General features: G+C 35.6%; 2 protein-coding genes across 3 annotated transcripts; one reads left to right on the forward strand and one right to left on the reverse strand.

Moving 5' to 3' along the window:
* The first annotated feature begins 1017 nt into the window (after nt 1-1017).
* Nucleotides 1018-1550, forward strand: LOC110918128 (calcium-binding protein KIC). Its single transcript, XM_022162497.2, has one exon. It carries the CDS (start codon nt 1060-1062, stop codon nt 1423-1425), a length of 366 nt encoding a protein of 121 aa, XP_022018189.1. The 5' UTR covers nt 1018-1059; the 3' UTR covers nt 1426-1550.
* Nucleotides 1551-2752: 1202 nt separating this feature from the next.
* Nucleotides 2753-9331, reverse strand: LOC110918126 (U-box domain-containing protein 44-like). 2 transcript variants are annotated; one of them, XM_022162495.2, is made up of 5 exons: nt 9187-9331; nt 5555-6902; nt 4608-4767; nt 4037-4524; nt 2753-3948 (listed from the first exon to the last, which is right to left on the reverse strand). In XM_022162495.2, exons 2-5 carry the CDS (start codon nt 6782-6784, stop codon nt 2950-2952), a joined length of 2877 nt encoding a protein of 958 aa, XP_022018187.1. In that variant the 5' UTR covers nt 6785-6902; nt 9187-9331; the 3' UTR covers nt 2753-2949. The 2 variants fall into 2 exon arrangements, with proteins under 2 accessions (XP_022018187.1, XP_022018186.1); XM_022162494.2 differs by having other exon boundaries at nt 4608-4911.
* Between the last annotated feature and the right edge of the window lie 6418 nt (nt 9332-15749).

Here is a 15749-nt window from a genome sequence, read left to right on the forward strand (position 1 = left end):
CACACTTTAAAGTCTGGATCGGTTAGGTTTACCAAGATTTTGTGTCGAAAGGCTAACCACGGTTTTGGAAACGACAACATAATCGGCTGGGTTTTGTAGGTCAGTCGAACTTGCCAGTTGACGGTTTGACAGTTTGAATCGACTTTTTTTTTTTTCAAAACATTAGCTTGTATGGAAAATTTTAAAAGGATAAAATTTAATAATAATAATAATAGTAATAATAGTAATAATAATAATAATAATAATAATAATAATAATAATAATAATAATAATAGTAGTAGTAGTAGCAGTAGCAGCAGCAACATACTCCCAAAAGAACATAAATAATAAAAGTTAAACGTTCGGTCTCAAAATTTTAAGCTAAACTGAATCATTAAGCCAATAAACTGTCAAAATCGAACATTAAACTAACCTATTTAGATCTCAAATTAGCACTTGTTTCGCTTTTATGTAGTTAAGTCTATTTTAACTACTTATCAACACCCTACACATTTTATCATTTATAAACAAATAATCGATTTCATTTTTTAACGACAATTTTGGATCACTCAAATCTGGGAAAAAACCTCTTGTGGGAATCAAACCCAGAACCTGATGGTTTCTAAATCTTATCTCACCCTCAAGATGCTATTAGTCTATAATACTATGGGAAATAATAATCAATTTCATAATAATAAAACTAATTGATTATCAAATAATAGAGTAAAACATATATTTTTTTAATGACTAACTCACACACCGGCTAAACCCATCTCTAAAAATTCATTCAAACTCTCTTTTACCATCATAGAATATGTTTCAAAATAGGTATTTTAAAACTAACGCCATCTTGATTTCACACTAAAACATATAATTTCTTGACTGCTTGTTTATTTCTAAACTTATGAAAAAGTCACCATAATATTGTAACATAATTTATAGTCAAAAACCATACCTTCAATTTCCAAGTCCCAACCCAATAGACAAGTTGTCTTGACATCCACACTTTATAAACTTTCCATTCCTATAAATACACAAAGTCCATTAACATTTCTTCCAACCCCAACCACTAAAACACCAATGGAAAACAAAGGCTACCAAGACTTACTTCCTGTGATGGCTGAGAAGCTACAACTAACCACCTTCATGGAGGAGCTCTGCGGCGGTTTCCGCCTGCTGGCGGACGAGAAGCTCAGCCTGATCACCCCCGAAAGTTTGAGAAAGAATTCAAGATTTCTTGGAATGGAAGGCATGAGCAAGGAAGACTCGGAAGATATGGTCATGGAAGGAGACCTTGATGGCGACGGGTTCTTGAACGAAACCGAGTTTTGCATACTCATGGTTAGACTTAGTCCAGAAATGATGGAAGATGCAGAGATGTGGTTGGAGAAAGCCATTGATGATGAGATCAAGAAAGTTTCTACTTCATCACCTGCAGTTAACTGATCAATGGTTTTGTTTATGTTCAATAATTATTAATCTTAATCTGTTCATATCTTTTTTATTAATGCTAATTATAACTACCTATTGATATGTATTATGGGCCGTTAATATAAACTTAGTTCAGATTTGTTGGAGCCTCATAAACGTTGCAGGCTATGTCGAGTGGAATAACTAGACCACTGTCACATCACCGTCACAGCGTCACGTCACTGTTACGCAGGCATTTAAGCAATAGCTAATATCATGGTTGTAAAACTCGCTAGGCGCTAGTCGGCTGGTAGGGTACCGACTAGCGATTAATTGGGATTAATCAGGATTAATCGGATTGAGATTTTTATATGTAATTTTCAGTTCTATATATATACACACATTTTTATAGGTAAATATTTGAAGTAGACATGTTTTAATCCTTCCTCAACCCATTTTTTTAAGTATACAAGATTAATCATACGAATTTAGAGGTTTTGACCCGAATTTACAGGGTTTGGCCGGAATCACCGATTTTTGGCCTGCTGACTAGGGCTAACTACTGATTAACGAAAAATTAATCAGTAACAAGCTAACTAGTGATTAATCGCCGACTAGTCCCCATCTCTCAAAGACGATGCGTATGTGTAAATATATAAAATAAAAGAAAAATAAATAAGACATGATTGATCAAAACGGGGTGGACCCCATCTCTCAAGGGCTTGGCGGCTGTTATTGGGTTGGCGAAACCCTCCATTGGCGCCCCTCATTAACAGAGCATAATGGATTAACACCCATAATGGTGAGGTGGCAGGGTGATGTGTAGTAGGCGCCAACCCACTACACATGGCCTAATTGACTTCAACATTTTCTAACACAATATCACAGAATTTGTTAGCAAAATCAAAATTTGGTAACTACGACGTAGTTTCCTGGATAGTTCAAACCACTGCATCAGGACTGATAGATCTGTAATAAACAACTTACTGGATTTAGTGACTACATTTATGTAGTTGCTTTAAGGTCATAGGAGCCTACTCATGCTATGCAACCCTTAGACCTTTAACACGTGTTCCCTCAAGTTTTTTTTTTTTTTTTTTTTGGGGGGGGGGGGGTCAGAGGACACCACCAATACCCTGCTAAACCAATGCGATCAGTTAAATCGCAGCTTGCGCTAGGTATTTTAGCCTTCAAGATATTATACCAGAAAACCAGTGGAAACCAAACTCGAACCTGAGAACTCCGCTACGTGGGATCCTTATTGAGTATTGTCGTGATGTTGGTTGCTTGACTCAAGCTTCATCGCAACCAATTCGGTTTCAATTCTTATGAAACTCCATAAAGGAAGAGAAAACTTTGGATGTTACACCAAAACTTAAATTTAAACTGTGTATACATGTATTGTCATTATTCATATACAAAAGTTGTGCACAAAATGAGTTACAAAAAGAATAGATCAGCAGATTATCTATCTACCAACTGATGGGGATACAAATTACAAACCATAACAAAAATTTTACCTATCATTCTATCAATCATCGAATTCAACTTTAAAAGCTCCTAAAAATAAGACGATTGATCATGAAGCACATTTAACTGACCAAGAATCCGCGCTGCTAAAGATTTTGTTACGTTGTTTCCCCGTTGGGTCAAGTCAACTAAAGCCGTCTGAGCCAGATGCCCATATTTTTGCTTCATATCCAACAAACGGAATATTCTCTCCAATGCATTCAATACTTTTTCCTGCAAACTCGAAGAAGGGCAGTTTAGTAATTTTATAATCGGATGTAAGGCGTCAGCTTCAGCAAGAACTTTAGACCCGTATGGCAGTCTTTCAGCTTCAATTAAAGTCAACAATGCATCTAAAGAAGCTTCAGAAACATTCAAATCAGAATCTCTTAAAAGTCTCACTAACGGTGAAACTGCATCGGCTTCCACTAAACAAAACGACGTTTCAACCGTACAGATTCCTTGATGAACAGGGCACGCTGATACGGATTGAGGCGAGAAGCATTTGAATAATCCCCTTCTCGGGATTGCGTGACTTAACTCAAATGAACTTTTAGAAAGTTGACCGAGAGAGATGGATGCTTTTCTTTTGGTCAAACTTGTTCCTACCTCTAACAACTGGACCAATAATGGAATGACACCTGTCTCGGCTACTTTCTTCTGCGAACTCTGGTTTGTAGGGACGGTAAAATGACAAAGCGAACCAACTGTGTTCTCTATTAACTGTTTCTTGTGGGGCCGGTTTTGCATTACGTCACGAAGACACGAGGAAATAACGTGAAGTCCTTCTGCTTTTAATAGTGACTCGGTGAGTTGAGATGACTGAGTCAGGTTTGAAAGCACGCCCATTGCGGAAGTAATCTCTTCTTCATCAACGGGAGATTGTATTACTTTTATTAATGTCTCGATTGATTGCAGACCCATGCGGTCTATAATCTCTTTGTCGTCACCATCTTCCGTTAAACAACAGAATAACCTAACGGCATTTGCTCTCACTTTCCGGTTTTCGTTTTTACACAAATCCACCAACAACTGTATGTTTTCCGGTTTCTGAAACATCATGTAGTAGAAAGTAAAAAAAAAAATCGTACTATAAATCAACCGCTGTCTATTTTAGTTATTGGAACGAAGATGTTACCTGTCTCAACGTTGTTTTGACAGTAGTGGCTAAAGGCGAATGACACATGGCATAAAACGAATGAAGTAAACTTTCTTGGACCAAAGGTCTTGAACAACCGGTAAAAGAAAAAAGGCTATCGATATCTCCATCGGATTCAAATAATGAAACGGGTGGTCTATTATAATTCTGTGACATGGTTGATGTGGCAAGATGCATGATTATGGCTGCCAGCTCATCCTGTAAATAGTGTGATGACGTGTGACTGTAGAGAAGATTGACCAACGAGTTAACTGAGCCGTTTTTTATCATCTGTATGCTGTTTTTAGGCAAGGTTGAGAGGCTCCTAATTGCTTTAGCTGCTGTTTCTTTCATTCTAGTGTTTCCGTGTGAGATTAAGTGAAGAAGTGAATCGAGTGCACCGTTTTCAAATAAAGAAGATTTGTAGTGATCGGTTAATTCCATTTCTGCCAATGTTGTCACCATGCACATCTTCACTTCTTCTGATCCTGCCAACAAAACAGATCATTTTCAGTACCGGTCAAAACAGGTCAGATTATATTATATTAGTTTATTATTTTACAAAAATTACCTGAAGATAGTCGACGCAGCAGATGTGTGAAATAATTAGCTTTTGCCATCTGGATGACATTTTGATCAGAGAAGGAAAGTTGGGCCAAAAGTTCATGTGCCCGTGTGGCGGCTTGAGTATCGTCGTTGTTGGACATCGTCACTAAAAGTAGTATGCATCCCTGAACCATCCCGATGTGATTTTTTAACGTCTCATTTTGTGATAATTCAAATAATAATTCAACCGCCAGTTTTCCTTCATAAATTTTACGCCCAAGAGACCGCACTATATATTCAACCGAACCATTGACTTTTGCAATCCTATCCTACATTAAGCTTTGAGTATGAGAAAAATTAATAAATAAAAAACATACAGAGCAACGAAAACTTTGGTCCAGTTTCTGTTTTAAGCTACAAAACCTAATGGGCCAGAAAAACCATCAAAGTTATTGATTTAAGAGTAAAATGCCATTTTCGTCCCTGAGTTTTGGCTACTTTTGTGACTTTTGTCCAAACGTTTGTTTTTCCGCATCTGGATCCTAAAGGTTTAAAATCTTGTCATTTTCGTCTGACTCGTTAACTCCGTCCATTTTTAATGTTAAGTCATGGGTATTTTTGTCTTTTTAGACACTTTTGTGATGATTAAAGGGTTTGGGCTGAGAGAAAGTCAACAGAGTTATATCTATATTTCTTGTAGTGTTTTCTAATTTAATAAAAAAAAATATCTAGAAAGACAGAAATGCCCCCATTTAACGGAGAAAAATCGATGGAGTTAACGAGTCAGATGAAAATGGCAAGATTTCAAATCTTATGGATCCAGATGCGGGAAAGCAAACCTCAGGACGAAAATCACAAAAATGACAATGGCATTTTACTCTTGATTTAAAGTAGACAACTTTCAACAACTGACCAAATGATGTGACGGTTGCATAATATCAATTCAAGTTATGAAAGTCGAAGTATAAGTACCTTCGCATCATCACTATCCTTTGCCAAAATGCAAAGTAAGACAAGTGTACGAGTCCTTATCTCTCGGCTTTTACCATCGAGTAATCCCACAAGGGTAGGAATGTAATTCTCCAAAACTATCCATTCCCGGTGAACACCTCTTTCTTCACATAAACTTTGCAACTCGTCGAGACAACAAATCACGTCTTCCTCATTTTCCGCTAATGGCTTTGAGAGTTTCGGTTTAATCGAAGCAATTGTGATCATGGTGTTTCGATCCTTCCATTCCTCAATTGATTGCTTTAACGTCTTGTTAGGCCGTAACGATGATTTATCCAAAGGAGTCATGGTTAACGGACAGAAGTTACTCCCGTCAGCCAACCATTTCTCAATGGCAGCTCTTTCAAACGTGTGACCAGACGCCGTTTCAACGGGGTCCACCATAACTTCGCGGGTAATCGGGCAGTAGAACGATTGAAGTGGTTCTAACGGTTGACTTCCTAACGAAGTCCGTTTCGTCAAATACTTTTTTTCTTTTTCTTCAGGAGAAGACGTAGCATCGGCTCGTTCTAGTAACGCAATTATTTGATCCATTTGAATTGCTTCGGCTTGATCTTTCCTCAACTTTGCATCTTCTATCTCATTCTTAAAATCTTCCAATTCTTTCCTTAATGAAGATCGTTCAGTCGATATTCCAAGAGCTTGCGCAATCGAAACCAGTAAATTGTTGGCATATGAGCTATCTGCATTCCGTTCGTTAACTCCCGATTCTATTTTCTTCAAAATCGCTTCATCTGCTACAGCTGTTTTGAACTCTACAGACTGCATAACATCACATAGTTGACCAAGATCCTGCTTCATGCTTGCCGAAACTCCCAATTGCGAAAAAGGAATTAAACTTAACGCGCGGCTAATTTCTCGTGTGATCTCCCCTATTCGTCTGGTGATCGACCGGCTATTCATCAACCTGTAAATTCTGTTCTTTTGATTGCATTCCGTAACCAGTTGTTTACCAAGTCTGACTTGTTGATTCAAGATCTCAACAAAAGTCGTATCCGCATTAATAGTTTCTTTTTTGCTTAATTCTTTTAAAAGCGGAACGATTCTGTCTAAGTATAATGAAAACTCTGAAAAACTCTCCTTCTCTACAATGGCATTCTTGGCTTCAGTGGCTGCTTCAGTAAATAACTCTATGGTTTGAGAGATCAACTCTGCAGCTGCCATTGAAGAAGCGCTCGTAATTGCTTCCATTGCAATATGATTATTGCAACTAAATGCTACAAATTTGGTATTATTGGAATCATTATATATTCTTCAGGTTAATACCCTCATGGCCTCATCCTCTCATGAGGCTAATAACAACAAGGACCTGAGAAGCAAAATTTTCAGTCAAAATTTGTTTCGGGTCGAAATTATAGTCCCGTTTTTTAGTATAAATGGCCTAGCTTCTTGTAGTCTATAAAAGTGTATTCTTTGCTGATCAACACAAAAAGAATGCAAATTTGAACATATGGATTCTGGTTACAAAAGTGAGATACAACAAAACATGATCAAATCTGTCCAAATGTGTTTTGAGTATGAGGATATCCAGGGGTGTGTGCAAATGAGCTGAGCCAAGCCCAGGCTCGACTAAGCTCCAGCTAGAGCTCGAGCTCGGCTTGGTTCGAGCTTCGTTGCTAAGGCTCGAGCTCGGCTCGTGGGTAGTTTTTCAAGCTCGATCCCAGCTTGGGCTTGTATATTGTTTATTAGTTAATTTATATCAATTCTAAAAAATAGAGAATGTAACATACACGTTTTGTTACGTTTTGAGCCAAAAAAAAAAAAAAAAACTAAAAAAACGCCGACTACCTTTTTTCTAAAGAGTTCAATATTTGTATGTTACATGTATTTTTTGAGTAATGTTACCTAAAATTTTATACTTTATTTTTAAGCCAACTACTCGGTGCTTTTTTTTATTTTTTTTGGCTCAAAACGTAACAAAACTTATGTATTACATTCCCTAATTTTTTTAGAAAAAAAAAGTTTGTTAGATAAGGTTTTTCAGAGTTTTTTCAACTCAAGTGGGTTTTCTTTCTATAATTGCCCTATATATACATATATATATATATATATAGGGTGAGGTTCATGTAAAAAAGACCTTTTTCGTGATAAGTGTGAGAAGGCATAGAAATTGACATGTAGGCATCATGTTTTGGACTTAGGCATGATGTTTTGGGTTGTTTGGCAAGAAAAACACCAAACATAACAATTTAAAACACAATGCAATGTATTATGGGCATGCAATTTAAAAAACAACAAAAACACACTGCTTAATACTTAAAACACACTACTTCACGTTCTTGGCATAGTGTTTTAAGTTTTAAGCCTAGAATTCATTGCCAGAGGCGTCTCTAAGAATTCACTGTACCTTGTCCGAGCTCGAAAAAATGTGCCCTTCCGTAATGTTTTATTATTATTTAAAAAAATCAAATTAGTATCGGGCTCAATAAACCTAATGCCAAGTGGGCTAAATTCTAAATCATAAAAAGGATTTGTAAATGGACCTATATTGGAATTGGTATGTGTTTACTATTTAAAAATAAATAAATAACATATATATATATATATCGAATTTTTTAAAAAATTCAAGTGCCCCTCGAAATCACGGGCCTTGGGCGAAGGTCCTCCCCGCACACCATCATAGCCGCCACTGTTCATTGCATTGTGTCTTAAATTGTTATGTTTGGTGTTTTTCTTGCCAAAACAACCCAAAACATTATGCCCAGGTCCGAAACAAGATGCCTGCATGTCAATTTTTATGTCTTCTAACGAAAAGTGTCCTTTTTACAGGATCCTAAAAGTATATATATATATATATATATATAGGGAAAGGTTAACATACAAAAAGGCTTATCGTACATTAACGTAGGCGACGCGCGTAACCGTTGGATCAATACCCTAATCACGCATAAGACACAAAAATAACGCATGGGATTCATTTTCTGGTGATAATTACGCATGGGGTGATAATCACGCATGGAAAAGTATAATAACGCACGTTATAAAGGTTTAAAAAAAATCACGCACGTTATCATGTTTGTCGCGTACGTTAATGTAGGTTAAGCCTTTTTGTACATTATACTTTCTCTATATATATATATATAGTTAATTTATCATAATTATGTAAATAATAATAACTATTATATAAATCTATACCTAATATTTCAAATAAAAATTATATAAATAATAGGCTCGTCTCGAGCTCGACAAGTGAAGCTAGAGCTTGTTTACTAAACAAGCTTATATTTAGGCTAGGGCTCTAGCTCAAGCTCGTTTAAGCCCTAAGTCACTATAGTGTCCTCCTGTAAGCGAATTAAACAGCAAAATTCTAGCTTTTGCTATAATCAGGCATAATTGCAGTCACAAACGTCTTAATTTCTAATACTAAACACAAACACTGTGATATATTAATTCTTGTGAAGCAGAAAACCAAAATGGACAGTAATAATCGAACATAGATGAGTGGAATCAACTAATAAAACTAGAAACTGTTTGTTTTCAGATTATAAAGCTAAAAACATGAATAAACAATGAAATAGGGAGGCAGAAGACTTGAAGTCAACCGCAGTATAAAAAAAAAAGATATAATAAAAAGGATCGTAAAATTAGCTGACCTGATAAGAAGGAAAAGTGTAATTGCAGTAAAATGCAAGGAAGATGAGCAGTTGAAGTGATCAATTTGGCTTATGATTTGACGCCATAAGGGTCTTGACTTGAAGAAGAGAAGAGGAGAAGAATTATATATCATACGCTGGCCAATGGCCAGGTGAATAAAACACAAAATTAAATTCAGGTTTCTTTTTAGGGTGAAGGGGGTGCTCACCTAATAGGTGAGTCCCCTCTCTTACGCCCAACCAATCAACTAGTGCCACGTCAACTCCCCTCTAATACTCCCCTAATACCCCTTTTTGATGGCGGCACTCCCCTCTTAGGTGATTTGGTTTTTTATTTAAAAAAAAAAAAAAATTTCATTGGTTGAAAATGATGGTGGCCCCACCTTCTCTCTCTACCCTCTTCGGTGTCTCCCCACCGGAATTGTTCCCCGAAATGGCTCCCCTCTTTGTTGGCATCCCCCTTCCCGATCGGCAACCCTATCCCCGATTCCCCTTCCCGAATACACCCCGGATACCCTTAGGCCATGTTTGAAACGTTGTTTGGGTAACAAAGTAAAAACGAGTTTTTTTAGGAAAGAATAAGTAAAAAAGTCAACTAAATTATTACTTTTTTAAGAAAGAGATAAGAATGCTAAAAAAACTCATCCAAATATGCTCTTATTATTTTTCTTTTCTTTAAGACCATATGTAATGGGGCTTTATCAATGGCGGATCCAAGCCCACTTCAAGATGGACGGGCGCACCCCCGGGGAAAAAAATTTAGTGTTAAATTCTGTCGAAAATCCCGTCTGCACCCCTTGGAATTTTTCGTCCGCACCCCTTGGATTTTTCGACCGCACCCTTGAACGCACCCCTTAGGTAAAAAGTTTTATCAATTTATATTTTAATTTTTTTTGGTAAACTCTTATTTAAAAAAAATACTACCTAAATTATATAACTTTTAATACCTAACTAACTAAACCCAAATACCCATACATTTACCCACTTATAATTCCTAACTAGCTAGCCCACTAAGTCTTAGCCCATTAACCAAACCCAACAATATTTCAAACTATAATAAAATAATTAAAGCCCAAAACCTTTAGAAATTATCTTCCGCTCTCTCCCTCTCTTGCGTCCCTGCACTGCCAACGAACAACATCACCCAGCGACAACAGTCCAACAGCCGGCGCCCACCGTAATCAGCCACCATACCACCGTCGTTTGACACCAAATCTAACCGGAATCCGAACACGGGTAAGTAATTCTTTGTTATTTTGATGATTTTGGTTGATATTATAGGAGAAAAAAAGGTAATAAAGTTGTTAAATAGGTTTGAAATTTTGTGTGTTTTGACGTTGTTTATTGTTTTTTAGATGATTTTTAGCGTGATTATGTTGTTTATATATTTTTAGGGTGATTACAACTAGCGTTATGATTTCTAGGCTTGAATAGTTAAAAATTAAAATTGAAACATTATGTTATGGAGCGATGAACTTATGTTATATAGAGAAAGAATTGTTTAAAATTTAGTTTTAAATGATGTTTTGGATAGATTTCAAAAAATGAAAACTCGTAGGGCGCCGACGTTTTAATTATGTTTGTAACAAAGTTTACATGTTTTTGATTATTATATAAATTTAGTTTGATGTTCGTTTGTTTTACATGACCCGACCCGACCCGATACAACCCGATTTTTTTACTCATATACCTAGGGGCCTAAAATTTTTAAAAATGTTCCGCAGCCCCATGGAAAAATTCCTGGGTCCGCCACTGGGCTTTACAAGGGCATGAAAGATTTTGATAATGCCCTTACACCATTACTCATGGGCATTATAGGGGCATGAAGAGTGAGGGGCATTTCTATAATAATGCCCAAAGAGAAGAAAAATAATGGAAAGTAATAAATGAAATGAGCATTAACCATTACACCTTTTTTAAAAGGGCATTATGATGATGATGTGGTGAAAAATGCCCTTTAGTGGGCATTAACCATTACCTATGGTCTAATAATTTGAGGCAATATATTTTTCTTTTGCTGATTTTATTTTCGGATAAATCTTTTTTACGTGATTTTTTTTATATTTCATAAAATGAATATATATATTTCTTGTTAAAATTTAAAATATATTGTATTGCAAGATTTGAATTTTTAGAACTCTTTACCATTTAGTTGTGTAATATATTATTTACCATTTTGATATCTTTATGAAGATTGTCGCACCGATATATGCTCTTTCTAATCTTAATATATATCATATATAGAGTTAGTTATACAAATGGTTTTTATGGCTTACCGATTGCATGTTTGGTTCCTAGGTATTACAAATTAGATGGATGGTTCATATCGTTCACTAAGGCTACAGGGTATTGGGCGTGATTAACCTTCATCTCAACAACTTTTTCTATCAATAGCGTGCCCCACAACATACCATGGGCGGAGTGCTCGCCAATGCAGTAACGGGGAATAACGGAGGTTGTGTTGGGCCAAATCAATTTATAATTAATAAAAGGGGGCGTTATTGGTTAATTTGGGGGGGGGGAGGTTAATCCTATTTTTTGTTTGATAATGGGGGGCGCTATTGGTTGGTGTTGGATGAGGTGGTGCATACGTGACTCTAAGGTGACACAATGAGCCCCTGGGGGCTCCATTCCATACCCTATAGCTTAACTTGTATAGTTAGACAAGTGAACTAAAATGACAAATAAACCAAGGTGGTGTTTGTTTTTCTAAAAAAAATCGCGCAAACTCTTCTGTCTGCGCCGCGCAACCATTCCCATCTGCAGTCTGTTTGTTTTTCGGAAGACGTTTCATTAAAAAACGTCTGTGCGAGCTCTTTTTGGTGCAGACTTGGCCCAGCCACTTCTAAGATCTTCTAAGGTCTGCAAAGGGTTGAACACCACCACCACCACCCACCACCGTCCACCACCCACCACCGTCCATCACCACCACCACCACCACCGTCCACCACCCACCACTACCACCCTCCGTCCACGTCCAACACCGTCTAGCACCACCATCCACCACTACCGTCTGTACACCAGTACCAGTTTATTTTTTAAGTCTACATACGTTAAAACAGTCTTCTTTTTACAAAATGCAGAGGTTTGGTTCACCTTTTCTTCTACAAATATCTGCAGATGTGGTTCGCATACTACAGACATTTTACCTCTTAAAAAACAAAAAGCATCTAATTCATATTGAGATCCAGGAAAAAAGAAACCGTAATTAACAACTTATTTTAAAGCAACCCTTTCAGTAACAACAAATTTTATCACCTACATTTTTTTTCAAAAATTGTCTCTTGTATATTACTATTTTTTGCCCCGCCTCCGTTGCGGGGCAATAAGCCGAATATTTCTCTCTCATAACATGTATGTCTGTGTTTCGGTTACTTGTACATACTACTCATAACACGATCTCAAAAAAAATTACATCGAGTCAACCAATTAAAAAAAACACTACCATACTTTTAGTAAAAAAAACTAAAACAATGGAAAGACTATAATTTTAAACTGAGAGCAAATTGTAATTTTTCAGGACAAATGAGCATGTACCAGGTATGTTTGTCTGGACGAATAAAAAATTACACCTATGCCCGCCCGCGTTGCAGGGCGTTAAATCAAATATTTCATAGTTTCATAACATGTATGCATGTATTTAGGTTACTTGTACATACTACTTATAACAAGATCTAAAAAAATACATCGAGACAACCAATTAAACGAAAACACTACCATAGTTTTGCTAAAAAAAAATTAAAACAATAACAGGTCTGTAATTTTGAGTTGGGGGTAAAATACTAATTTGTCAGGACCAATGAGCGAGTGTTAGACAACTGCATGACACAATAAAAGTTACATTGAGTCAACCAAGCAAAATAAAACAGTACTATAGTTTTGCCAAAAAAAAAAGGTAAAACGATGGCAAGATCATAATTTTTAACTGGGGGAGAAATCGTAATTTTTGAAATGAGAGCAAAATCGTAAAAATATGTTGAAATGGGGGCGAAATCATAATTTTAAACTGAGGGCAAAATCATAATTTTGAGCTATGGGGGAAAACATAATTTTATTTTGAATTGTGGGCAAAAACATAATTTTGAGTTAGGGGCAAAATCGTAATTTTGAGGTAGGGGAAAAACATATTTTTATTTTGAAGGGGGCAACAAAAGCGTAATTTTAGACGGAGGGTGAAATCGTAAATTTAAACTGGGAGTAGAATTAGAAATGGGTTTTTGAACTGGTGGCAAAAGTGTAAATTTTGAGACAGGGCAAAAATATAATTTTATGTTGAATTAGGGGCAAAACGTAATTTTAAACAAAGGACGAAACCGTAATTTTAAGCTGGGAATAAAATTAAATTAAAAATGGGTTGGTCCAATAACGAAGTGCCAGACCAACTACCTGGCACTATTCCCCTAACTTAGAAATGTATACGTTGTAAATGTAAATTGTAAATACTATAAAGAGTGAATTGCAAGAATTGTCCTTTATCTTTATGCCTCTTTGCAGGCGATGTCCTTTATGTTTAAAATTGACAAGTTTTGTCCTTTAAGTTTAAAAATCAAGCACGTTTTACCCTTTGGGCCTAACCCAGTTAGTTTTTTTCGTTAAATCTTGTCATGTGCCTTACACATGAGGGCAATTTTGTCATTTTATCTCTTAGGGACTAATTATATAAATAAGTAACCATTTTATTTAAAAAACCACACTTTAAAAGAAAGATTAAAAAAAACAATTCTCCCTTTCTACTCCATTTCCCTCCTGTACTCCATCTCCCTCCCTCTGTATTTCATTCAAGCAGACAACCACCACAACCTCCTTCATCACCACCACAACCTCCTTCCACATGTTTCCACCATAACCGCCACCACCACCACAACCTCCTTCCACCATCGCCACCACTACCACAACCTCCTTCTTCATTTCCCCATTAACATCAACAATATCCACACTCCACAAATAACTAACCTGATGTTAAACCTAAATATGTAAATCTGCTAGCAAGCAAGCAGATCATTTCAACTGAACCTCTAATATAATCGGTTCGAATGAGATTAATCCTCAACAAGTTACAATCAACAATCGAGGCTCAAACCTAGAAGCCGTCTATGTTCAATCGTACGGTCACGATCATCGGGTACAGCTGTACCATAATTCTTGGAGAAAAACGCAGGTATTGGAACAGAGCTCGGAGAAGGCGACTCAACAAACGCAGATCCAGCGAAGAATTCTGTTCTGTTATTCTTCTTCTGGTTCAAATTTGTGTGAGATTGATTGAGTTGATGAGGTTTGAAATTATCTGGATGATTTGTTAGAGAATCGTGAGCTTGAAGAACACCAACACGGCTGATTGGTTTCATTTCAGATCTGATAGAAATGAGAATGGTAAGAGTTAGGGTTTGATGAAGGGAGAAATGGGGATAGGGGGTTGTTTATAGGAAAGGAAGACGGTAGCAGACGCATTGAAAGCTGGTCATCAATTTTTGACCACTAATTTGGATCATTAAAACATTTTTATTTTTGTTTTATTTTTTAAAACATTTTTATTTAAATGGGTAAAAAGACTAAAACACCCTTTTGTGATCTGATTTAACTGAAAAAATTGACTAGGTTAGGCCTAAAGGACATAACGTGCAATATTTTTAAACATAAAGGACAAAACTCGTCAATTTTAAACATAAAGGACACCGCCTGCAAAGAGGCATAAAGATAAAGGACAATTCTTGCAATTCACTCTACTATAAATATAAATAATATCACCTACATTTTAAAAAAAATTGTCTCTTGTATATTATACTATAAATCTATACTATATAATAAAAGAATCCTGATTTGAAACACATGTCACTCAATGAGGGCATCAATAAATTATTGATAAATTTTAAATTTAAATTAAAAAAATTTAAACATTATATTAGAATTTTATTTTGATTGTAATTCATATTAATATAGCTTCAATATTTATAGATGTAAATGTCTCGCTAAGTGATATATATCTTAAATAATTCATATTAATATAGCTTTAATACTTGTAGATGTATATCTCGCTAAGTGATAGATAATTTATAATTCATGTAATTGTAGATAAGTAAAATGATTATTAGTTTAGTTATATTAATAAATTCTTGGCATGATATACATGGAACAAGAATTACTTTTTTTTGTTAGTGGAACATACACAAATAATCATGTAACATGTCATTTTTTATAAAATAAAATAACTATAACAATATTATATGGAGGCATCTACTATTTAGTTTCCCGTCTTCGTTTTATACTTATCTTATATAAACTAATATTAAATCTTATCCTACTTTGAATTCGATGTGTAATAAACGAGATTTTTAAAGATATAATATTTTATTATTTGTTATATAAAATTAGATTTATTCAAGCCGTGTAATACACATGGTTTTCTTAGGGATATAAAATTTTAACTATTTACTATAAAAATTACATTCATTCAACCCGTGTAATACACAGAGTTTTAAAAGATATAACTTTTTTTTTATAATTTGGTATATGAAATTCGATTTAGTTAAGTATTCAACCCGTACAATACATGGTTTTTTTTACTA

This window comes from Helianthus annuus, chromosome 16, assembly GCF_002127325.2.
Source record: "Helianthus annuus cultivar XRQ/B chromosome 16, HanXRQr2.0-SUNRISE, whole genome shotgun sequence".
Taxonomy (NCBI): domain Eukaryota; kingdom Viridiplantae; phylum Streptophyta; class Magnoliopsida; order Asterales; family Asteraceae; genus Helianthus; species Helianthus annuus.

What these genes read in the sequence shown, in the direction of transcription:
- LOC110918128 (XM_022162497.2), top strand. Translation starts at nt 1,060, where the DNA reads ATGGAAAACAAAGGCTACCAAGACTTACTTCCTGTGATGGCTGAGAAG.
- LOC110918126 (XM_022162494.2), bottom strand. Translation starts at nt 6,784, where the DNA reads ATGGAAGCAATTACGAGCGCTTCTTCAATGGCAGCTGCAGAGTTGATC. An exon ending in AGGATAGTGATGATGCGAAG is followed by an intron (nt 4,912 to 5,554) that starts GTACTTATACTT and finishes AGCTTAATGTAG; the next exon opens with GATAGGATTGCAAAAGTCAA. An exon ending in TCAAAACAACGTTGAGACAG is followed by an intron (nt 3,949 to 4,036) that starts GTAACATCTTCG and finishes ATGATGTTTCAG; the next exon opens with AAACCGGAAAACATACAGTT.